This window comes from Microcaecilia unicolor, chromosome 6 (assembly GCF_901765095.1).
Source record: "Microcaecilia unicolor chromosome 6, aMicUni1.1, whole genome shotgun sequence".
Classification (NCBI taxonomy): domain Eukaryota; kingdom Metazoa; phylum Chordata; class Amphibia; order Gymnophiona; family Siphonopidae; genus Microcaecilia; species Microcaecilia unicolor.
This window is the reverse complement of record NC_044036.1, coordinates 79,226,165-79,252,371: the sequence shown is the minus strand read 5'-3', so window position 1 is coordinate 79,252,371 and position 26,207 is coordinate 79,226,165. Positions and strand designations below refer to the sequence as shown.

At 40.7% G+C, this 26,207-nt stretch overlaps 1 protein-coding gene across 3 annotated transcripts in view; it reads left to right on the top strand.

The window, feature by feature from the left end:
* DPYD (dihydropyrimidine dehydrogenase) overlaps positions 1 to 26,207 on the top strand; it is a 1,476,885-nt gene that overhangs the window by 40,001 nt on the left and 1,410,677 nt on the right. Inside the window, exon 2 of one of the 3 annotated variants that reach the window (XM_030205304.1) lies at positions 21,014 to 21,120. The exons of the other annotated variants lie outside the window; for them this stretch is intronic. Within the exon in view, the coding sequence (XP_030061164.1) occupies positions 21,019 to 21,120 (102 nt within the window). The 5' untranslated portion in view covers positions 21,014 to 21,018. The remainder of the gene's footprint in view (positions 1 to 21,013; positions 21,121 to 26,207) is intronic. 3 annotated transcript variants of the gene reach the window in all.

Sequence of the window (26,207 nt, the reverse complement as noted above, 5' to 3'; positions counted from 1 at the left end):
AGTCTATATACCACATGGAAATTTTAGTCTATTTCTATAAAATCTAGGCGTACTTTAGAAAATACACCTAGGTATAATTTTTTCTATGTGGATTTTTCAGCAGCCATATATAGAATGTGGCTCCATATGGATAACTTATGATATTCATGGGATCTGTTCATTTATTTTTGTTTCTTGATATACTGTTGTAAGAACTGAAAGGCCTACAATGATAAATAAAGTATCCCTGCACCAAACTCATAAACTACTAAACTGCAAAAAGAAAGCCATCAGCACTGACTTTTTTTTCCACATGAGCCATACATTCATGATTCACTTCTGCTCATCATCAGTTCATATTAATTACAGTTTATATTTGTACTTTTTGTATATAAACAGTTTTTAATCTGCTTCAAAAACACAATTCCAGGTCAGATAGTACTTAAAAACAAATAAACTTTAATATTATTATAGCGCACTTACCTTAATTAACTCCGACCATCTGTTGACATGGGCCATGTTTCGCAAACTGCTTCAGGGTATGGTCCTGAATAATAGTAGTTCCTTCTTAATCTCCCTTCAAAATACTGAAAACGCCTAGCACAGTGGTGTACACTGCATTAAAACAAAGGTATAGGCCAACGATGTATATGTTGTGTCATTTTATATAACACATACACAAATAGGGCCAGATTCTATGTAAAACATCAAAAAATGTGGTAAACATTTTCACCTAAGCGTATTCTATAAGCGGCGCCTAGATTTAGGCGTAGTATATAGAATACGCTCAGTTGCTATCCCAGTGCTTAAAACTTCATGCATCCATTTACACCAAGGAGGTTTAATAAACAGGTGTGGAAGTGAGCCTATCTAGTCCATTGTAAGAAAGGAAGTCAATTAGGACAGTCTGAGTTTCCCCTTCCCAGCGCAGCCGTCATCCCCGTTTATTCAAAACAAAGCAAGCAATCCTATGAGCTGCTGCATCCACATTTTCAGGGTTTTTTTTAATTGTTGGTCCATCGGCAACAAGTCTAACGCTGTTTCATTTGGATAGGCAGTGCCTTAAAAGGTGGAGGACAAAAGTTGTTTTTTTTTTTTTACTTATTTGACAGCTTTTTAATTTATTTGAAAGCTTCCCATATGTAGATATAAATATCATGAAATAACAAATGAATATCACTTAAACAGCTTAAAAATTATTATAACTGGTAGAAACAGCAATTTTAAACTCTTTTATTTTGTGCTCATTTTTCTACACTAAAAATGAAATAAATACACTGTATACAATACAGATGGCCAAATTTCAGTGAGGATATCCTGTTTCCTGATGGGTTCATCTTAAATGTGGTTGTAATCTGCCTTGGGAAGCATGGTGTTATAAAGATGATGGAATATATTGAAATTAAATGGAAGTAGAGTTAAACTCTCCTTTCATTGGGGCATATGTAATCACATCTTCATCTGTTGTGTAGAACTTTACCTTTTAGATACACAAATTATTCTGTTGTTTGAGCAGGTTTCAGGGACAAGTAGTTTATAAGTCAAAATAATAAAAATATTTTCTGTCAACAGATCTCTCATTTGTGGAAACATAACTAAATGAGCTATAAGCCCCTTATGCAGCCCATTGGTTTTCTTATATTTTGTTCTTGTGATGGCTCATACTGTGTCAAAACTGGAAATACAGTGAGACAGAATAATAGATGTCAGTAACATCCAAAACTTATTTTTTATGTTTTAATCATCTTTATTAAAAGCAAAACATGTTCATACAGAACAAGAAAAAACAATAAACTATCCAACATGGCACAATAAAAACATTTACAGAGAACATACCCCAAGAACCCTTTCCCTCCCATACTCCCCTCCCTCCCTATAAGCCCACCTGACTGTTTCCACCCGCCAAAATAACACAACACATGTACAGATCAATAGGACTTAAAACATTTCATAACACGTAAAGTCATAAACAACACAGTTTATATCAAATTGTTTAACCACACTTTGGTTTTGCCTTCGGGTTTTATAAGCAATACAATGTGCATGTAAGGTCTAGATAAACAAATGTAAACAATCTATGTTTAAGGCATATGCCCTAAATATGTAATACATGGTAGCAGTAATAATTAAATAGTGATGAAATATTCACATAGCAGGCAGCCAACAGATTTATTTTCTACTGAAAATAATCAACTTTGTATAAACTTGGTGACTAATACTGTGCTGCTTGATATTTTGTATTTTGGCAGTGTATTGTTTGCCTGTATAATAAAATTGCACTTGGCAAATATTTTTCTGACACGGCTTTAATAAACAAAAGCACATGATTTTCTACTGGATCGTATTCATACATGTGACCTGACAAAACAGAGAAGATAGTTCTGTTTGAGAAGCTTGTTAACACAGACTGCACTATTTCAAAACAAGCAAATTTCTAATGCCACCACCACAGTTTTTAAGGATGTTCAGACTATCACTGGGGAGCATATCATACTTATCAAGGTCAGATATGACTGCACTGAAGTGAGCTGCTTTCTTCTGTGACCGACGTTTAGCCTGCAGCAGTAATTTAATTTTCTTACATGCTGAAGAAAGTTGTGCTTGTGCATGTTCAAGTTTCTGTTTTAGTGCTTGCTTTCATGGTGTATCTGCATTATTTAACAGAACTGTCTCTGTAGTGGCAGGTTCATGAAGTGGCAAGTATATTTTGTTATCAGGATTTGGTATGGATTGTGTATTAGATGATCGGGATATATCTGGATTATTTAACAAAACTGTCTCTGAAGTGCCAGGTTCGTGAAGTGGCAAGTGTATCTTGTTATCAGGATTTGGTTTGGATGGTGTATTAGATGATCATAACTTTGGAGGTTTTCTGGTCTTTTGAACTTTTCGAAGATAAGATGGAAAAGCATCAAATATGCTCGGCACAGCACCTTCACACAAACGAACAACTACCAGGCTGCTTCTGTCAAAGTCCTCTTCCCTATAGTGCTTTGAGCATAAAACTGCAGTATGGGAAGGAACACAATCTTTACGTCGAAAAGCAGAAATCCAACATTGTCGAAGAAAGGGCTGTGAAGGAAACCTAAGCAAAGAGCATGTGACAATTACCAAATTGCAGACAGTGGCTACTACTGTATGAATGTTAGCCCAGTGGTTCTCAAACCTTGACCTGGAGGCACCCCAGGCAATCAGGTGTTCAGGATATCCACAATGAATATCTATGAGAGATATTTGCATGCACTGCCTCCACTGTATGCAAATCTCTCTCATGGATATTCATTGTCAATATCCTGCCAAAGACTGCCTCGGGTAACTCCAGAACCAGGTTTGGGAACCACTGGGTTATCCTAACTACCATAAGGGGCAGCCATGGTCATATAATTAACATTATAATTTTATTTGTATTTGGGTAATGACTGACAAAAATGCTATTAAAAATTGTATTACAAAGCATGAAGTTGACTTCTGTTGTATATCAACCAGTAGTTATTAATAGTAATAAACAATATGATAGAAGTGTATAAAATAATGAGTGGAATGGATCGGGTGGATGTGAAGCGGCTGTTCACGCTATCCAAAAATACTAGGACTAGAGGGCATGAGTTGAAGCTACAGTGTGGTAAATTTAAAACTAATCGGAGAAAATTTTTCTTCACCCAACGTGTAATTAGACTCTGGAATTCATTGCCGGAGAACGTGGTACGGGCGGTTAGCTTGACGGAGTTTAAAAAGGGGTTAGATAGATTCCTAAAGGACAAGTCCATAGACCGCTATTAAATGGACTGGAAAAATTCCTCATTTTTAGGTATAACTTGTCTGGAATGTTTTTACGTTTGGGGAGCGTGCCAGGTGCCCTTGACCTGGATTGGCCACTGTCGGTGACAGGATGCTGGGCTAGATGGACCTTTGGTCTTTCCCAGTATGGCACTACTTATGTACTTATGTACTTATAATATACTACTACATTCTTCAAAACAAAAGGAGCAAGTTCCCACAAACCATCTAGGTACAGGTAAAAAAAAAAAGCTTTCAAATGCTCCCCGGTTTCAGCCTAATACATGTTAAATGTGGGATATGAATGTCATAAATAAATAAATAGATAGAAACTCTGAATGTTAAGCACCTGATTCTCATAACATGATGTCTGTTTTAGTGGCCCATTATCAGGAGAAAAAAATTCTCTGCACGAATATAACACGTGCTAGGATGTCCCTGTAACCAGCCCCTCCAAATGACCACTGATTAAGATTTATAACAAATTATTACTCTACCTATGAAAAGTTATTCCGTTTTTATGCTTCTTCTATGTACATGCGTATGCTGCACAAGCTGGGATGTTTGAAACTATAAGTGAGATTAAATAAAAATGCTACCAACAATAAAGAACGACAATGTAGATGCAGCAGCTCATAGGTTTGCTTGCTTTGTTTTGAGTATACGGGGATGACGGTTGCGCAGGGAAGACAAAAATCAGACTGACCTAATTGGTTTCAGTGTTTTGACATCACTTCATCTCCTGTATATTAAACCTCCTTGATTTACACCAGTGAAAACATCGCATAAATCCCTGTGCATAGATTTATGCAGGGGTGTAGCCAGACCTCGGCGGGAAGGGGGTCCAGATCCCGAGGTAGGAGGCACAGTTTAGCCCACTGCCAACCCTCTCCTGCCACTTTTGACCCCCCCTCCCGCTGCGAACACTCTCCCCCCCCCCCAACCGCCGACATGTACCTTTGCTGGCGAGGGTCCCCAATCCCCGCCAGCTGAAGTCTTCTTCGGCGCTGGTTTCTGGCACGTTCGCTGATCTGTTTCTGGAGTCCTGACGTCCTGCATGTTTTACATGTCAAACAGAGATAGGACTTGTAAAATGAGGGCCAAATTGTGTCTTTCTGCTCAGTTGTGTGTAACAACATACAAGAACATTGGATACGGTATTGACGTTTCCTATGTTGCAAATAACAGTCCATCTTTATTATAAAGTGCAAAATACACATCTGCTTGGAATGACTACTCAGAATAAACTCAGAAAAGACTTCTCATTCTCATGCATAAAGCTCTGTGGACTACAGTGTGTACATGTGCAAGCTGTGCTGTTTATAAAATCACCAGTTGCATATAGTTTGCCAGTTACACATGTGACTTTTGTTTTTACACATTTAAATGACCTCTGTCAGGTTTATTTTGTTATGCTTATTTTAGGGTGTTTTGATGTATTTTTTAAAGGCAGATAAAATATCAAATGAAATGACGTTTTTAAAATGATCTCCACAGGCAGCAGGTTGGGCATCATAAGGAGTTCTATTCTCACAACATATGTTACCAGAATTGAGTTATTCGCTTCATATTTTTACTTGCATACTTTTATTTGTTAATGAATGTGGTTGCTCTGAACTTGGAAATTGTGGGGTTAATATTTGAAGGCACTTAGGTGCCCCTTTACTAAAAGGCTGCCATGTGGCAACTCAGAAATACCACACTGGCCCAATGTGGCCAACAACGGTAGTTCCACCTTCATCATGCACTATTCCAGCACTATGGAAAATAATGCCATAATTTCTAGCATGACGCCAACCTGGCAGTAATTGGATAGCACCGTCTGACCCCCCCCCCCCCCCAATCAAGTCATTCAATCTCTCCCAGTGAAAGGACTTCTGCACCCTGATCCTTGTTGCGAGGTCCCCCTGCACCCAATCCATGTTCCAAAGTTCCCCCTTAGACCCGTTGCAGCTTCAAACAGGACCCCCCTTGCACCCTATCCTTTTTCTGAGGCATCCATTCCCCTCATACAATCAAGCCCACACTGGAAAACATAGCCATCATCTCCTGTAAAATCCTGCTCATTGTTACTTTTTCCCTTCTCCTCAACCTTCCCTTTAACTCCCTGACCCTCCACAGTACCTCACCGGACATCTTCTGATCCTTAGATATACCTGCTGGAGGCACCTGTCCCCTAGGAGTAGAAGTGCAAGACTATTCATTTTGTAATTCTGTGTTTATTGTATTGGTATTTTTACTATTTTCTGTAATCTACCTTGAGCTTTTGGTGTAGGCAAACTATAATGTTTAATTAAAATTAAAATTGCCTAAAGTCATAAGGGGTTTCAATGAGACAAACAGAATCTAAACCCTGGTTTCTTTTGTTCTCACTCTGCTGATTTAAGCGCTAAACTACTCCTGCACTCTGAGGGCCTAGACTGTCCTATGAGCAATAAAATTCAAAGCGTGCATGAGGAACATGAACATTAAAATCTGTAATATCTTGTTGCAAAAAATATTCTTTTGTAAAAGGTTCTATATTGGCTCCTAAGTTTCATTTTTACCACTGTTTTGCTACCAGTTAGTAATACTGGGTAATTGCATTCTTCAAATTGTTAGTTTCCCAAAGCAAAGGTATTGGATGTTAGCACCTTTTAATAAGTTTTAAAAATCTCTGCTTCAGCTAATATGCCGTATTTCAGCTGAAGCTATTTAAATCTTTGAGAACTTGTTAAATAAAATGTTATTCTTATCTCTTGAAAGGTCATAAGACCTCTTTTTTTTATTATTTATTAACTCATTCAATGTCCACATGCCCTGTCTTTGCCACCTAAGCCAATTAGTGCAAGAATTGTTAATTTAAAACAGGTAGAACTGTCGAGAGTTATTGGTAATTTCTTTCCATTTAATTTTCAATGAATTGTCCAAATGCATTCCTAATTGCTATATATGCTATATTTTAGTTACATTTTTTGTATGAACAACCCCTAGAATAAAACACAAAAAAGGAGGAAAGATTAATTCTTTTTGCATCTCCAACTAGTGAATTATTTTCTTCCAGAATATCTTGTTTTGTAGATTCAGTTGAACTCTTCTTCATGAACTCTTTGTAAATCTAATATAATATTGCTTGAACATTTCTGTAGCAAAAGATTATAGGTTGCTGAGTATTTGAGAAAAAGACTTGTTGGGAGCCACCGATAGACTTTCAAACACTGGTATGATTCCAATTCAAATTTGATCTGAGGTTTCTAATCTATCTTGCTTGGTTTAACATGGAACAAAATATTGTATTATTAGTCTTATACATGGCACATAACACAAACAGAGATTGGTCTGGAATCATTGGACAATTTGAGGTTCACTAAGAAGCTTAGGAATTATCTAGATATTGTCGCTAAATATAAGTTGAATCCATCAAAACTGGCTTTTGTATGTCTGATGCTGTCAAATATGAAATTTCAAGGTTTTGAAGAAATTTGTTCAGCTTTGGTATGACACTGCCTAAAGTTCCTACAACCTGACATGGCTTGTTCCAGATTCTTGCCATTTTTATTGTCAGATCTTGATACTTTTGGGCCCTGTTTACTAAGTAGACCTTTCAGCATCTGTGCATGTGAGTCGATGTTCAAGACTTGCTGTGTCACATCCATCAGAAAGGACACGACATAGTAGACCTCAAGCATGCATGTGCGAGCATAGATGTTCAAAGGCCTACCATTGATGGCAACTTTAAAGGGTTTTTCTATTGCTGTCTTTGCCAGCTGTACACTTACTGTATGTTAATTGCCAACATTAGTGCATGATAACTGCAAAACCTCTGTTAACAGTTGGAATTCCCAGCATCTTTCCCAGCATCTTCCCCTAAAGATAACACAACACCAATATGTATTACAGTATGTATTACAGTATATTAATCACACTGCAGATATGAGTTTGGAAGTCAATATTTTAGTCAAGTATAACCCCCCTGGACTGTCAGTGAATTCAAAGATTATTTCAGTATTAGCAATTTAAACTGGAGTACGTAAATCAAGACTTCCTTTCCATGAGAAAAGAATATCAAATGATTTTTCAGGATTAAGTTTTTTAATCTGTTAGAGTTTAGCCAAATGGCAACCTGATATACTTCAAAAAGGAAATAACAAAGGGGCCTTTTTACTAAGCTGCATTAGGTGCTAACATGTGCCTAACCAGGGGTGCAGCCTGCCACAGACTTGATTAAAAGGAATTTTCAAGCATACCTGTTTAGGTTGCTTATACACCTCACATTTTATGAACTACAAAAGGAACCTGTCTTTGGGGTGGTGCAAGTACTACGATGATTGTTAGCAGTAAATTTGAGAGACTGAGATCATACTCCACATACCCTGGTTTTATGAGTGAAGTTCATTATTATCATGGCATGTACATTTGGAGATGTGAGTGCATTAAGTTAATTTGCAAATAGCAAGGATGCACATAATGTATCCTCTTAAGTGATAGTGCATTCTAATTACCATGTACTGAATCAAATGTACAGTCCATACCCAAAATCTGCCCATAGCTTGCCCATTCTCTGTCTAATCCCACACTGAGCAGTTAGCATGGGATCTTAGAATATGGGCTGTTTTTAGCTCACAATAGATGATAGTGTGAGCCAGTTAGTACACACTAAATCTCATACTAGCTCAGTGCAGTTTAGTAAACACTAGTAAAAAAAGGCCCGTTTCCGAAACCAATGAAACGGGCTCTAGCATGTGGTTTTTTTTGTGTGTGTGTGTGTATGTGTCACAGAGTTATTTTGTGTGTGAGTGTGAGGGTGTGAGGGTGCGGTGTGTGTGCAGGTTGATATGTGTCTTTTTTTGTTTTGTTTTGTTTTTTGCTTGGGGGTTGGGGGATATGCTGTGCTGTGCTGGCAAGGTGGGTTGGATTGGTGTGTGGCTTTGAGGGTGTATTTCTGTTGTATTGTATGTGTGTGGTTTTGTCTGTCAAGGAGGTTTGTGGAGGGGGGTCTTTCTATTGGTGAAATGTAAATGTGGTTGTAGGGGGGTCAGCCTTTGTTGAGTGTTGGTTTTTTTTTTAATGTTTTTTTTGTGTGTTGTGCTGAGGCAGCAGTGTTGTTTTAGATGGGCGGAAGGTAGAGGAGCACGTTCTTTGTCTGTCGGTATTTTTTGGCCGTTTCAGGGCTGCTGTAGGGGAATGCTGGAAGAGAAATGTGCTGTTGGAAGCAGCGCCATCTTTTTCCATTGGGCTGGGGTTCTGGGCATCCTGGAGGTGGGTGATGGCTTGCCTGAGGATGGGGATGGTTGTTTTAAGTTGGCGGAAGGGAGAAGAGCATGGTCTCGGGCCGTCGGGGGGGTGATACAGTATGTTTGGTCCGTTTCAGGCCGGCTGCAGGGGAATGCTGGAACATTTATGCACTGCAGGAATCAGCGCCATCTTTTTCCGGGTGCTTGGGGAATCCCCGAGGTGGGAGACAGCTTGCCTGAGGCTGGGGATGGTTGGGCACGTCCTTGGCCGCTTCGGCAAAAGGGGAAGAGGAAGGGGGTGGGGAGTTACCTGCAGCCGCCTGAGAAACCATGTATTCTTTGTTTGTTTTGTATTATTAGTTTGCATTTCTGTTGAAGAAAGAGTGGATGCCTTTCGAATGATGGAGGTGGTGCGTCGGTGTGCGGTTGTTTCGTTAGTTTGGCAGCCAGTCTCCAGCAATTCCTAGGCAGGGAAGGAGTACTCCTCCCCCTTCCTTGGTCGCTGTTTGCTGCTGGCTGGGTCACGGGTAATCCTTCCAGCTGGGCCGCAGATTGTCCTGTTCGCCCACGTACCAGATGGTGACGGACACGTTGTTTTCCGGCTCCTCTGACTCCATGTCAAGCGATCCCAAATATAGTCTGTGCTATAGGCCCTCTGGCACTCTTCAGTACTGGCATTAGGCATTTAAAAATTTCTCCCCCCCCCCTCCCCCGGTCTATTTTTGCACATACCCACAGCAGGAATATTCTTCTCTCGTTCCAGCGGTGGTTCTGTGCTCTCTGTGCTGCACAGATAATGAGCCATTCTGCTGGGGAATGCTCCTCCCTTATTGTCACGTAGTTTCCTCTGATTGGTCCGTCTTACGTTGCCTAGTGTTGCCTTGGAACGGTGTTGTGATGGTCCTTTGTGTTTCAGAATGTTGAGGGTGTTTTTTTCTGATTGGTCCGTCATGCGAGGGCGGGGCAAAGAGACATGGTCAGTGTTGTGGCTTCACCACCATGAATCCATGAACCCTTCAGTGAGTGTCTGAGTGACTTCAGAACGTTGTCTTCAGAACGTTGAGGGTGAGTTTTATTATAGTAGATGTATTTAAAGGGCCCTTTTACTACAGGGATCTGTACTGGGACTGGTGCTATTTAACATATTTATAAATGATATGGAATTCGGAAAGACGAGTGAGGTGATTAAATTTGCTGACGACACAAAACTATTCAAGTTTGTTAAAACATGTGCGGACTGTGAAATACTGAAGGAAGACCTTAGGAAATTAGAAGACTGGGCATCCAAATGACAGTGACAGATGAAATTTAATGTGGACAAATGCAAGGTGATACAGATTGGGAAGAATAATTCAAATCATAGTTACCTGATGCTAGGGTCTACCTTGGGGGTCAGCACTTAAGAAAAAGATCTAGGTGTTGTTGAAGATAATATGCTGAAATCTTCTGCTCAGTATGCGGCGTTAGCCAAAATAGCAAAAAGGATGATAGGAATTATTAGGAAAGGGATGTATTGCTCCATGGTGCAACCGCACCTTGACTATTGCATTCAGTTCTGGTCACCATATCTCAAAAAGAATTTAGTGGAATTAGAAAGGGTTCAAAGAAGAGCGACCAAAATGATAAAGGGGATGGAACTCCTCTCATATGAGGAAAGGCTTAAGAGGTTAGGGCTCTTCAGCTTGGAAAAGAGATGGATGAGGGGAGATATGATCGAGGTCTACTAAATCCTGAGTAGTGTAGAATGAGTAGAAGTAAATCGATTTTTTTTACTCGTTCCAAAAATACAGAGACTAGAGGACATAAGGAAGTAACATGGAAATACTTTTAAAACAAATAGGAGGAAATATTTTTTTCACTCAATGAATAGTTAAGTTCTGGAGCTCTTTGCCGGAGGATGTGGTAACAGTGGTTAACATATCTGGGTTTAAAAAAATGTTTGGACAACTTCCTGGAGGAAACGTCAATAGTCTGGTTCTGAGACAGACATGGGGAAGCAACTGCTTGCCCTGAGATGTGTAGTATGGAGTGTTGCCATGATTTGGGTTTCTGCCAGGTACTTGTGACCTGACTTGGCCACTGTTGGAAGCAGGATGCTGGACTAGATGGACCATTGGTCTGACCCAGTATGTCTACTCTTATGTTTTGTTTTTTTAATGTTAAAGCTTAGCGTGCATTAATGGAAATTAGGATGTTCCAATTGCCACATGGCCTATAGATATAAAATAGGACATGCAGTATTTAGCACACATTAATGTCCATTAGTGTGTGCTAAGCTTTACTACAAATGTCCTTAAGTGACTTACCCGAGATCACAAGGATCATCAGTAGAATTGAACCCCGACTTCCTGGTTCTAGTGTGAATATCAAGTTGAACGAGTTAAGATAAATTAGGGCTCATTTCAAAGCACTTAGGGGTCCTTTTACTAAGCTGTGGCAAAAGGTGGCTTACGGCAGTGTGAGCACGTGTTTTGAGCGCACGCCGGGCCAGTTTTTACTGTGTCCTGGAAAAAATACAAAACATTTTTAGAGAAAGCTCTTTGTTTGATAGATGATTTTGGGTCCTTTACCAGTTTTTGGCTTAATTCTCTTAAGTCACTGGTATTACTGTTGCAGGCAGGAATTAAAGATTATTGGGATAGAGTTTTCCCATTATGCTGGACTGCAGACTCTATAAAATATCTTGGGGTTGTTCTACCAGCTAATTTCTGATTATACACTAATAACATTTGCCCCCTATTAACATAGTAACATAGTAGATGACGGCAGAAAAAGACCTGCACGGTCCATCTAGTCTACCCAACAAGATAAACTCATATGTGCTACTTCTTGTGTATACCTTACCTTAATTTGTATCTGCCATTTTCAGGGCACAGACTGTAGACGTCTTGCCCAGCACTAGCCCCACCTCCCAAACATTAGTTGATATTAATATTAGTTGATAAAATATTAGTTGAGAGTAAGGTCAAATTACAGACTTGGCAAACATTCCCCCTTTCATTAATGGGTAGGATTGCTTTCTTTAATATGATTATTGTGCCAAAGTGGCTTTACACCTTACAAATGCTCCCTTTGCTTCTATCCTCTAAAAAAGAAAGCAACTGGAAAAAGATTTAAATAAATATTTATGGAATGGCAAGAGAGCAAAAATTCCTTTATGCAAAGTAGCCACTCCTAGGGACTTGGGGAGGGGAGGCCTAGGCCTCTTACATTTAAAATTGGTATAGGAACACCTCTCAATTTTCTGTAACATCCTTGGAGACTGCATTGCATCACCCAGTTCACTTTAGCTATATATTCCATGCACCTGCTACCAAAATAATCTCGATCTTACACAAGTACCCGCTCTACACAAATATACAAAAGTCTGGAGATGAGTATGTGTCGGAATCTGTAACAGTACAACTTGTTCAAGTTTCCCAGTAGTAGGTATATTGGTACTCTAGAACGCAATGCAATATTTTTAACACTGTATTTTCTTAGTGATATAGAATTGGAGCTTCAGGGTTTATACTGAGATTCTGTCCATTCCTATAGAGATTTCAGACTTCACTGCTATCCAGAATTTGTTGAATGATGCTATCAAATATAAAGGCAGTGTTATATAGTGGAGTTTGCCCCCCCCCCCCCCCCGCCCCCGTTGCTACCGTAAATATTTTTATTTAGAGACACCACTGTTGTACCTCCACTCGAGGGCCGCTGGCTTGCAGCAGCCAAAACAGCAATATGGGCAGGGGAGCCTTCCAGCCTATGTGCTTGCAGCTTGTGAAGGCACTGCTGGTCAGAGGGGGGCAGAAACATCAGGGCATTCAGGAGTCGTGAGCACTGGGCTGAAAGGCTTTTCTGTGCATACTGGTGCTTTGGTTGTTGCTTCAAGCCAATGGATCTAGAGGTGAGGCAGTGGCAACTGCAAAAGGAAGGAAGTCTGAGGGGAAATATTGAATGGGTGGGAGGGAGTGAGGAGAGTAAGTAAAATGTTAGACTAGGGGGAGGGTTGAGATAGTGTGTGATGCTGAATGGGTAGGAGGGAGGGGAGAGAAGAGAGAAGGGGCAATGCTGGATGAGGGAGGGGAGGGAAGAGAAGAGTAACAGGAAATGCACTGTAGGAAGAAGGGAAGAAGTAGGATTAGGGTGCCAATTTATAGGTTGCAGGTGGGCACTAGCCCTGGTCAGAGAAAGCAAGGTATGATACCAGGCTGCACGGGATGGGAGGGTCAGAGAGGAAGATGCAGTACCAGACCAGGCAGGGGTAGGACAGGGTCAGGGGGGAAAGATAGCAAACCCATGGGAGTTGGGGAAGGGGAGAGAGAGTAGCCTGGTGCAATAGGCAGCATTGCTTGTGGCAGCTTTTGGCACCTTCCAAAGTTCTGCACCCCCTGCCATGCTTGCTGTGTTTACTGGTTGTGTTGGCCCTGGTAAAAGACCACCTTAATTAGATTTTTACACAAATTTATTATCAAAAGCAATTTCCTTAACAACTGTAGTGTGGTTTCAATGTTAGCCACATAAAAATAAAAGCCAACAAACAAGTTGTAGGTGGCAGGTTTTTGTTGTTGTTGTTTTTGAAGAAACGAAGTATATCTTTGATTAGGTTTAAAGAAGTGTACTGTTTGACCTGACCTGGTGAAAGCTGAATACTTCTCCAAAGCTAGTCAACAATCTATTAATTTAATGCAATAGATAATTATCATTGTAAAAAAGACATAAAAAAGAATGACATAGTTCAACAATATACAAGAATAGATGCTGGGAAACATGTCATGAAAAACGTAAAATGAAAAAAAAAATCAACATTCAGCCAAAGCAAATAGCCTAAAGATGAAAGTATTGCACTAGGCACCTTACATCAAACCTATCTGAGAAAAAAAGATGGTTTGATGGATAGTTTATTTAACTTCAGGAGAAAGGAGGGGGAATCGTGGTTTTTCCTCTCCTTCCAGGTTGCTTGTGAGCATTTTGGAGAAGCTGATAAAATAAGAATGATGCCAGTCAGGTTTAGTCTAAACGAAATGGATCAAAATGATGATGATAAAGACCATGACACCTATTTCATTAAATATGGAATTTGTAGCTTACTGTTGTCATTATTTCTTAAAGAAATCAGGATTTCTTTTTACAGCAGGCTGTCATAAATCAGCATGCTCAGTCATTTGCCGTGTCACTCTGGAAGGAAAGGTGTCATAAGAACATGGAGGAAATATATTTTTCTAAAAAAAGGACTGTAGCAAGAATGAGAGATTGTGCATGACAGGCAATTCTTACCACATTTGGAACCCTTTCTGCCCACTAGAAAAGAGAGAATACCTCATTACACAGTTTTCTCCATAGTTTCTTTCCAAATTAAGATTGTTTCATGAGATTAGAAAGGTCAGACTAATTTATTGCATGCTGGTAGCAAATATCGATTTGAAAGAAGACTGCAAGTGACTTTTCTTTTTCCTTTTCCCCTAATAGGCGCAGTCATTAAAAATCTAATCACTGCAATGTTAACATGGCTGTACAGATGTATTGGTTCTATGATATCTACCAATTCTTTTCCTTTGTCCTTCAGTATTAAATAAAAATACACATATGTATTCCAGTTTTTAACATGTATGAATGTTGCTTTTTTGTACATTACATGTATTACTGACAACTATTAGCAAATTGTGTTTACTTTATTGTTCTACACATGCTTATCACGTGTTTTCTACTTCAGTGTATTATATGAGAATTCATAGCTGTGATCCAGAAATTCCTCCATATAATTCAATTTGGGAAGAATGGTATCAAACATAAGTACTCATCAAATCTTATTGGCATCATTGCTGTCAGTAGATTATTAAAGCATAGCCCTAGTTTCCTTGATACAAAAAATTCAGAAACTATTTCTATAAGATTTTATGACTGGTTTATTCATGAGAGGGCAGTAAGTGTATCATGGTTGTGTTAAGCTTAACACAATTGTGTTAAATTGCCTGTTTTAAGCATTATTGCACTCAAAATGGATTGGTACTTTAAAATATCTTAGTCATAGCAACTATGATAGTTAGTAAAATGATATGCAAATGAGGACAGAAAGGTAGATAAAGGGAAAGATGACACTGGATACAGTGTTTAGAAAGAAGGCCTCCGACTTAGTGAATCCACACATACGAGAGGTTTAAAGAATTGGGTGTCGGAGCCTGTGAGGGTGATGGGGTGGCTCTGTCAATAACATAGTCAGACAAGATTGTAAACATGAAATAAGGGCTTTATTAACTTAAATCTGAGGCCTGTTCCTTCACAGGCCTAGAACAAAGGTAAAATCTAATCTTTTGGGTGGGTAAGGAAGATGTTGCATGGGCCTATGGCAAAAAAGGACCCAAAACAATCTATAACCTGTGACAGCCATGCCCCAAACATAATTTGAAGTTTCTGTCTTTTTATTTCCAGGTCTGGCTCCAGCCAGACGTCAGAACAAGGTGTACAATTCTTCAAATAAAAGACTGGCTTACCTCAGCCAGATCACAGCGGCTAGAAGTGTTCAGTAAAGGCATATGGTGGGGCTTCCTTCCTTGGACCTCCTGAACCTCAGCATGGCCCTGTCTTTTAAATTCCCAGGTATTGACATCGCTCCTCCCAGCTCACTTCTTCGCGGGGTGGGATCAGTGCACTTAAGGTGGTCCAGGTTAGTTAGAGAGAGATTTTTCTTGAGGGTGAGGGGCTGTGCACTATAAACCCCATCACAGAGCCATTTGTGTGCTTTACCATAGGAAGATAACACATTGGCATCATTAGGATTATTTAACATACACTGACATAGCTCTTGCCATCTTAGAAGTTTTTTTTTTTTTTTTTTTTTTTTAGGGTAACAGTGCTGCATGCTAAAGATTAATAGGTGCTGGAGAATGAGGAGGTACAGAGAGTGGATGGAGAAGTAGGTCAAGAGATAGTATGCAGGCAGCAGGTTCTGCTCTGTATTGTTCAGAGACCACATTTCTGGGCCTAATAGAGTAAGAGGTGGTAAGGTAATATAGAGTAGACTGAGCTCAGTTCTATAATGGTCTTCCATGAGGATTTTAAGCATTACCTAAATGTTCCAACATATAGGCCCCGATCCCTGTCTGGCCTTGTGAAACTACTGGGCATATTACATTTCTTTGCTTCTGGTATTTTGCAGACCACTATGCCCATGCTATAGCCCTTAGCTGGTGTTAGTAGATTAGGTTGCTGGTTGACAATAAATTGGACTATCCAAAATTATAAAACCACTCTTCCATGATTGTGTGACTGCCCTAACAGGCTCTCTCTCCGGGCATAACCAGCCCTACAATTTGGGGGGGCCCCAAGGTGGACTAGGGCAGCAACACATTCCTCTCTCTTCTCCCCCCCCCCCCCTTACAATACGAGCACGCTAGGCATACCTTTGCTGACAAGAATGTCAAGCCCCATCAACCAAATAAATGGACTACCGCCACTCCCCGCTGCATGTTTCTGGTTCTGAGCAGCATGCCAGGAATTCTCACACAAACTTGCTTGAGAAGTCCTGGCATGTTACTCAGAGCCAGAAACAAGCAGTGAGGAGTGGCGGTAGTCCATTTATTTGGCTGGCGGGGCTTGGTATCCCTGCCAGCAAAGGTAAAGGAGTTCGGAGACGCCAAGGGTTGCCCATCTCAAAGCTGGAGATTTACCACTACTATTCTTGAGATTGAAGACCAATGAGTGAGGTTTTTCTTGTGGGCATCCATACACATATTGCAAAAGTAAACAACAACTTCTACAAAGTACATCCAAAACTTCCATCGTCCAAAATTCCAGACAGCAGATGTACAGTTCAGCAGGACCCAAAGCAGTCCAAAACAAGTAAAGTCAGAAACACAGTGTATACCTAATTATTCAACCACCCTTAGAATTCACCTTTGGGTTTAAAAAGCAAAAACATGTGCATGTAAGGAATGGATAAACAAATTAAAACTAAGTTTAAAGCAAATGCCCTTAATATGTAATTATTGGTAGCAATAATGAAACATTGATAGAAGATTCACATAGAAAGCAGCCTGAGCCAACAGATTTATTTTCCATTGAATATAATTAACCTTGTATGAACTTGGCAGCTAATAGTGTGCTCAACTGGACAATGTTGGCACGTTTGACTGACTCTGGACAGAACTTCTGCGTGAAGGAAGCCCTTTTCTCATTATTCAATACCTCTCTGAGAAATTGAAGTAATAACAATAGGCAAGTGCATTTTTATAATATACTCATGCAATCCACAAAAAAAAGGAGCAAGTTCCCACATGCCACATTTTTCTTTTGATATAGGCACAGGAAAAAATAAAGATGTTAAACGCTCCCAGGTTTCAATTGTAAATATACGTGGTAAGTTTGATTGTTAAACACCTGACTCTCATAACATGTTGTCTGTTTTGATAGCTCTTCATTAGATGAAAACATCTCTGTATGAATTCGGGGAGGGGGGAGGGTCCATAAAACCTGCCCCTCCAAATGACACAATGATTTAAAATTTAGAATTACTACTCTAACATATGATATCAATACATCTGTGTACATCTGTATTGAAAATATAAGTGAAATGAAATAAAAATACTAACAACAATAAAGAACCACAACGTGGATAGAGCAGCTCATAGATCTCCTGTTCTCAATCTAACCTCCTTGGGCTCTCCCATCTCCCATGGCCCATTCCTAGACCCATGCTTCCCGCTTCAAACCCGCAACCTGGCCTGCCCCATTCAAACCCACGGTTCCTTCTTGCAGTGGTTCTGAGCGCTAAAAAGAAAAAGAGATACAGGTACACTCACAACCAGGCTTTGCTAGAACCTCCCCTGTGGCAGCAGGGAGTGTATCACAGGGGAAGGTACTGGGCTGGAAGAGCCTGGCTGTGAGTGTTGCAGCACGTGGCTCTGTACCGGCAGCTCTTTTTCTTTTTAATGCTCAGAACCACTACGGAAAGGGGCCTGAAGGAAGGCCCCAGGAATGGCTGAAGCAGCTTGTTCCTACCGACGTGTGTCCGCACTGCTTTAAAAAAAAAATTAATTGCAGCAGTGACAGAACAAGAAGAGTCAAGGAGGTGCTTGGGGGGGGAGGGGCACAAAGAGAGCGAGAACAGAGAGGAAGAGGAGGATGAGGGGGGAGAGAAGATGCACAAGCCACAGGGGACGCCGACGCCAGGAGGGTACCCAAGCCCAAATTTTGTGAGCTGGTTGTAAAAGTAGCTCGCAAAATTCTTAAAAATCTAACAAACAGCTCTGGCGAGCTGGTGCAAGACAGCTCCAGAACACCACTAAGGGAGCTCATATGGCTGTGGAGGTACTGCAGCTGCTTCAGTGGGGACCGCAGAAGATCCTGTGAACTTCAGTGCAGATCAGGTGTTGTTGGGCCTGGAACTAAGGCTGATGCACCAGAGACCCGGAAGCAATGTGTGTGCTGAGGAGGCATCCGGTTTGGCATCAGAGGATTTAGTACTGCAACAAACTGTATGAGGAGGGCTACCTAGAGCCCAGCATGCTTTTATGTCTGAGGCTTCTGGCCAAGAAAGTGATTTCCCCAGACACCAGTGAAGGTTAAGCACATCTTTTCCAGTAATAGCTCTACACAATTCCATCAAGAAGATTCTTCATCTGCACCTTTGAATATCATTGTCTTCCTTGAGAGCTCCCTTCATGTTATCATTGATCGCACTACTCTCCTTGTGACTTTGCCTTGGAACATAGGAACATAGTAAATGACGGCAGATAAAGACCTGTACGGTCAATCCAGTCTGCCCAACAAGATAAACTCATTTTACATGGTATGTGATACTTCATACCCGAGTTTGATTTGTTCTTGCCCAGCACTGTTCTTGTACTAAGTTCTGAAGCTAACATCGAAACCCTTTAAAATTTACACTCCAGCACATCCATATATATTCAGTCACGATCAGGGCGTAGACCGTAGAAGTCTGCCCAGTACCGGTTTCGCTTCCCAATTACAGGCGTCATAATTTGGTTCTTAATTTATATTTTTGGCATTTGCATAAACATTTTTGAGCTCAAATGTTTATATATTTCCTGATCTTGCTTAGGCATCACAAAGGTGCCATAAGGGCTTCTTGGCATTATGGCCAATAGTTTTAACACTTGGTGCTACCTATGTTCTTAAATTTCATTCTCAGTGTCATGTATTATATCTTGGTAATAATTATATTTTTAATGAGCCTAAACAACTGCTAGATTTTTTGTTAGTTAGAGAGGATATTAGAGTAATTATAGTGGGAGGCTCTCCAGTGGCAGTAGACACATAGCTGGTTATAGCCTATGTACTTTGTTCTTTGTAGGGTTTTTTTCTTTAGATAGTAATTATAGTCAAAACTATATTTTATGTGACTTCTCCCTATTTATAGTGAACTATAATAATGGAGTTATTATAATTTCTTAGGGTTTTTAAATTGCTTTTTACCTTTATTTCTGATTTCACGTTTCAAGTGGTATTTACTTGAAATTTGATTGTATATATATATATATATATATATATATATATATATATATATTTAAAGCACAATTAGAGGTGATAATGACAGGACTTTAGCTGATATAATTGATGTTATAATTGGGATATGTGTACAAATGACTGTACACATATCCCAATCAATCTGCCTCAGCAGAAGGGATGCATAAAAATCAATAACTTGTCATTGTGATGTAAGCATGAATATAGGAGGACACATTGATCCAGTCCAGGTTTTACTTCCATTGAAACCAATGAAAGTAAAAACCCAGACTGGCTCAATCTGTCCTCCTTTTTCTGGAGCCATATGGTAACCCTAACTATATTGAATATGGTGGCCAAGCATTTGAGATTTCTGCATAAGCAGGTTCCTCTTGCCTCCTTTCTAAAAAGATGTCTTTCCCATCTAAGAACACCATAAGGGAGTATAGTTAAAGTAGCAATACTTAACTACTACCTAAGATATTGTCCCTCAAGAGGGACTACAGTGGTTCCGGGCAAGGAGTAATTTAGCAGTTCCACAAGGAGCTTAGGATCAGTGAGAAAAGAAGGAGGGAAAGAATTGAATGTGCTCTGGTGAGTGAGTCATGGGGAATGAGTAAAAGCCTGTACCAGTTTCTATATCATAACCCAAGGGCAGAGATGGAGAGAACGAAGAAGCAAGATGTACAATAAGAAGGGTAAAGGGTCATGGATTTGATATATCATCTTTCTGTGGTACAACCAAAGCAGTGTGCATTTATTATATGCAGATGCTTTCTCCATCCCTAATAGGCTCACAATCTAAGTTTTTGTACTTGGAGCAATTAAGATTTGAGTGACTTGTCCAGAGTCACGAGGAGCATCAGTGGGAATTCAACCCAGTTCTCAGTCCACTGCACTAACCATTAAACTACTCCTCCACTCTGTGTGGAGAAGAGAAGTATGGCCAGCCAAAGTAGACATGGAAACCCAGAGCTCAACTGCTGAAGGTAACACTCAGACCGAGCTAAGTAGCCAGGAAGCATCTTTGAAGGAGAACCATAGATATAGAGATCCATAGAGAGTCCAAGACCACTGAAAGAAACCAATTACCATCTGAAGTCCCTGAAAGGTACCTAAGAGCCCAGGGATCAGATACCCACCCACAGTAAAATAAATTCCCTAAGTAAGAGAGTGAAGGGATGTGACTCTGAGGCTGTGGAACAAAGTTATTTTCTTGTATTTCAAGTTATTTATAGAACATACTCCCAGCAAACAATAATAAACTCATCCCGTAGTGATGTATATAATATCATTAGAACATAGAATAAAAACAGTGTGCAGATGTTTTTAATATTTGCAAATCATCTTTACGTAGAAAAATTCATAAGTTAAAACAAGTTAAACCAATTTTACACAAACTAAAACTTTCAAGGTGCCTAAAAGCCTGCCTATAAGATATATAAACTATTTTAGTTATACTACAGACAGGTAGTACATCGAATCCAAATCCATGATCCAATGCATACTAATGAATGCATATCCCTAGTACTGCTACCTCTGGATGTTTCTAGAGTATGCATGGTCAGTCTGCATATTTTCTCACCTTTTGACAGGTTTGATGCTGCTTCTCTATCTACCACTATTTCCATCTCCACACGTTCCCCTAAGAAAGGGACTGCTTCTGGGGTTCTCTTGGGTGAAGATGGAGGCTGAAGATGAGGTTTGTGAAGCCTGTAGTAAAGGATGCACCACATCCAATATTAGTTTCATAGCAGGGGCCGTCGCAGTGAAACCTTAGCTAAATTCAGACAAACCTTTACTTAGATTTGCAAAACTTTATCTAAAAACTGTGTTGGGTGTCTGCAGATGTCAGATTTCTTGTCATAATGTATGGTACATAGTTAACTGTGGTGGCATAGTTTCTTTGACCAGCCAAAATGTCATGTTTAACACATATATGCGATAGAAAATTGTTCTCCAGATCTGCTAGGAATGGCAACTGCTGGTTTTCAATGGCTGTTCTTCCACTTTTCTAGACAAATTAGTAGCAACTGCTGTCTGAGTTGTTTGCTGCGTGCTTCTAGAAGATGAAAGTGATGGCTCCTGAAGCAATGGGGGAACAGTCCCCCATCAATACCAAAATGTAAGCTGGCTTGTCATCACATTGGTTCAGAAAACAACAAGTCGAACGGTCCATGATATTGAAGATGGAAAACAAGAGAAGCAGACCTTTTTGGAAAAGCAGCCTTTATTAATTCTTTAAAACTCCCAGGTATCAAATAGCGTTGCCTGACATGGCCATGTGGCAAAAAAATGATGTTTTATGTTATGTTTTACAAATAATTGTTTTGTATTGTTTTAGTATTTTTTTGCTCCTGTCGCAGCCGTCTGGTGAAACATGGCCATATTGAGCAACTGCTGTTTGATACCTGGAAGTTTTAAAGAGTTAATAAAGACTGTTTTTCTAAAAAGGTTTGCTTCTCTTTTGTTTTCCATCATAGTGGTTCAACTCCTTCCTCCTCCTTCTTCTGCTGTAGTGCACTTAATATCTCCTAGGTGATTGATTATGTAAGTGATCACACTTGTTGTAGTAGGGAAAAGGTACAGATTGAGTTGGTGGAGGCTGGATGGTGCTGCTACCTATAAAATAAACACTACATTAACAGATAGTCTAAAGAAAAGAGAACCATCTTCTCCAAGAACTTTCCAAAATGGCCTCCAAAGTTGTCCCATCACCTACAGCCATCTGAGGTGAGCATGGTATACTGTCATACCTTCATAACTCCCAGGAAACCTTTTCTGAACGTTGCTTCTATGAGCCATATGATATTCCCTGTACAGTCTGGCCTGCTGTTCTATCATTTTATAGTTGTTCTTGTTAATAATATTTGATAGAGCAAATTGTTTATGCTTGTATATGAAACGTACTTTAGATGTAATAGAGTTTTAAGTAAAATATTTATGATGTGTTCTATAAAGTTGTATGGGCAATTATGACAGTAGGGTATAGACATTGAAAGAAAACAAAGTAAAAGAAACTATTTCTGTGAAAATGTCTGAGTGTATTTGCTTTCTTCTATTTATTCTAAGTTCTGCTTGGTACAGTTCTTCAGCCAGGCATCATACAGCCTTCCCCCCAGGATGGTAAGGCAGATAGGACAAGGCTTCTATCCACTTGAAAAGCAGCTGTGACAGCTCATTTCAGCTACCTTAGTCTGAGCTTTTGCTTGATGTTGCAGTATCTATTGGTACTGATCCACAGAGAGCCTTGTCACTCCCAAGCTGCAGACATGAGTAGTTATGTTTTTTTAGACAGCATCCTTGGCAGTCTTAGATTAACTCTCTGACACCCTTCTATACGAGACACTACAGTGCTGGATGGAATTTATCTTTTCCTATGTGTACAGGAAGGGTACAGGAAGGCTTTGTGCCTGCCTGGGTGATGGGGATTAGCTGTTGAGTCTCACTGTTCAAGTAAAGTTGGCTGTTAAAATGCTTGCTCTGTCGGTACGCTCTTCCCTTCTACAATTTCCAGTCCATTCTCATCTCACCACCTAAGGGTCCAGAATTCCCCCAGGACCTAGTAGGCCTATTTTTATGGCCCCTGATAAGCCTAAAAAAAGGCCTCAATCCCACATGGCGTACAGCCATGAGATGCATGAATGGATTGGAGAGGGAGACTGCAGGCACGTTTTTCCACACTCCCCCTTTTGAGGGGTGCTTAGGGACCCCAGTATCTGTTGCTGTAGTAGGACACTTTGCTTCAAATGATATCACAGCTGTTCAGGGCCATAAGCCAGTTGATATTATCACAAAGTGGGCTAATTCAGATCAAAAGCATGATTAATTAGGGCTGGACTATGAATGGGGGGGGGGGGGGGGGCAGGTGGGACACTACAAATTAAGGGTGAGCTGCTACGCTTATGCACTCAGATGGCGCTTTGCACAATCCCCTCCCCTTCAGTGATGCTTTTACCCCTCACTTTTATGCAGTCTCTCTTTCTCAATCGGTTGCATAGTACATTTAACAGCACTATTGCAGTCAGCCTGGCATGTCAGGCCATTAATACATTGTGCACAAAGTAGAGACACAGACCCAGGTAAGCAAAAAAATAAAACAACATATAACACTTTAGTATTTGAAAACAGACAGGGACTTTGTACAAACACGGGGAGTGGGGAATGTCCTTGGCCCTCATTGAGGGTGGCCCCTCTGCTGTGCCACTATTTGTAATATCTGCAGGACAAGCAGCAGGAGCAGCATCTGTGCCCCATCTGCTGCCTCAGTACAGCCACCTCCTGCAGCAAGTGGTTTTACATCATATACACTTGCTGCAGGAGGTGCAGTAGGGCTGTTGTATTGTCCACTAGTGAAGGTGGGGGGGGGGGAGGGGATGCTGCTGTCTCTCCTCCTCTTCTTCCCCCTCAAGAGAGGGCATGCTCTCCCAGGGGTCATCCTGGGGTATGGGTGCCTCCCATTCCGCAGTGTCAACAATGGCCTGCTGCTGGTCTGGGGGCTCATAGTGGTCCAGGGCCTCCTGCTGGTCTGGGGTCACATGCTGTTCCAGGGCCTCCTGCTGGAACAGGGGCTCCTGCTGGGCTATGGGCTCATGCTGGTCCAAGGCCTCCTGCTGGTCTGGGGCCTCCTGCTGGGCTGGGGCTCATGCTGGGCCTGCTGCTGCCTTTGCTGGGCCTGTTGCTGCCACTGCTGCTACCCTGTGTGTGTAAATGGTTTGCTGTTTAGATCAGCACATCCTACATGGCTTCCTTAGTACAGCAACTGCCTGTCATGAGCCAAGGATGGGGAGAGGTGAGGTCAGTGGTGATCCCTGGGGGATATGCCTAGAATGTGAGATCCATGAGATGGCATAGCAGGGAACCCTGGAGGGTGGTGGGGCAAGGGGCACAAAGGATGTGTTAGGGCCCAGTTATTCCTCAGCAGCATGTTTGGAGTTGGGCTGTCACTATGCTTTCTGTATCTAAGGGTTGTGTGTTTGATTCCCACTGTGGCCATTTGTGGTGATCTTTTTCCTTTCTTTCTTTTTTTTCGGGGGGGGGGGGGGGAGGGATGACAATTTAATTCACTGACTTAAAATTTATATTATCACATCCACTACATGCAAATACCAGAACTTCAGGCAGGAATATCAGGAAACAATATCCACCCCAGAAAGGGAGATAGGGAACTTAGCCACCATGACCCGTAGGGGAAATGGATCTGAGAAGGGGTAATGAACTTAGGTGGTAACTTTTTCATGTCCCCTACTGTGGAGGTCTTAATGTGAGTTTTTGGTGGCTGGTGGAGTGTGAGCAAGGGGTTCATCCTTCCCCTATTCCTTTCCATGTCATCTCATAGATGGGGAGTTGGGGATAACACATGTGGGGTTTGCAGCCACACTTGATGGAAGGTAGCTGCAACCTCAGGCTTTTATCTGTGACAAAGATGTTATAGGGGTGCTCTGTTGTAATACTTACGTAGGGCCATAAGGCATTGCTGCACACGACAGATCATGTCCAGGTTGTCATGCCAGATGCACTGGTACTGGCATCTGAGGGATTCCAGCTCCTACCGGATGCCAAAATGCCTGCAAGACACAAGTTTGTACACCAGGGTTCAGAGGATGGCCCTTCTTGCCTTCATAGACATGATTCCTTTAGAATCCAAGATGTGCAATGGCCCTCACATTGGGAGAGATAAATAACACTGATGGGGGGGGGGGGGACATTGTATAGGCACAGGTTATATGTGAGGTGAGGTGGATGTGGGGACCGAGAGTGCCCTTTCTGTGTAGCATGTGCACAGGGATATGGGAATGGGCAGTGAATGACAACTGGTGTTCCTTCAGGCATATGCATGTCCTTTATGGAGATGTGATCAATGTTCACATCACTTATGTGAGCAGGGCAGGGAAGGAGAGGTAGATGTATGTGCAGTCCTTCATGGCTATTCTACATAGGTGGTTCAAGAAATCCCATGCTAGCACGCCCTCTTGTGATTTGGATGCACCACAGAGGAAAACTATCTAAAGTTACATGTATACATTTTTATTAATTCTAATTTGTGCCAATAATTGTTAAAAAGCCAATTATCGACACTAATTAACTTGCTATTCAATTAAATTGTGTCTACAAATTAGGCATATGTCCACATTTGCACATGCAATTTTTAGCCCTTTTCATAGAATTAGACTGAATATAAACTATTATGTGAATATTGTTATTGCTATAATTGTTGCCTATTTTTGACTTATTCTTCCTGTATACTGCCTTGTGTGTGTGTGTGTGTGTGTGTGTATATATATATATATATATATATATATATATATATACACACACACACACACAGTATTTTATGTATTTTTTATTTTTTTTAATTAAGATTTATTTACCGCCATTTTGAGAAATTTACCCAAGGCAGTATATATATATATATATATATATATATATATATATATATATATATATATATATATATAACTGGTACATCCAACATATAGAGTGTCAAATATATCCCTGATTTACTCTTGAATAAAGGAATTCAGTAAGAGCTGTGACAGGTGAGGAGCTCTTACATGTACTGCAACAGGAGGGGGACCTCAGTGCCCATGTCCAGTGCTGGTAGGGAGGGATGCCATTGCTGAACACTTACCTTGCCAGGGTGTCTTTTATTCGGGTCTAGGCCCTTATGGACAAATTCCTGGGGGACAGGTGATGCTACCATCTGAATAGGCATCTTTTTGTGCCTTAGACAGAGGCGGACTAGCAATTCAGTTTCTGCCAAACTATAATTTGGCTTACTTCTAAGAG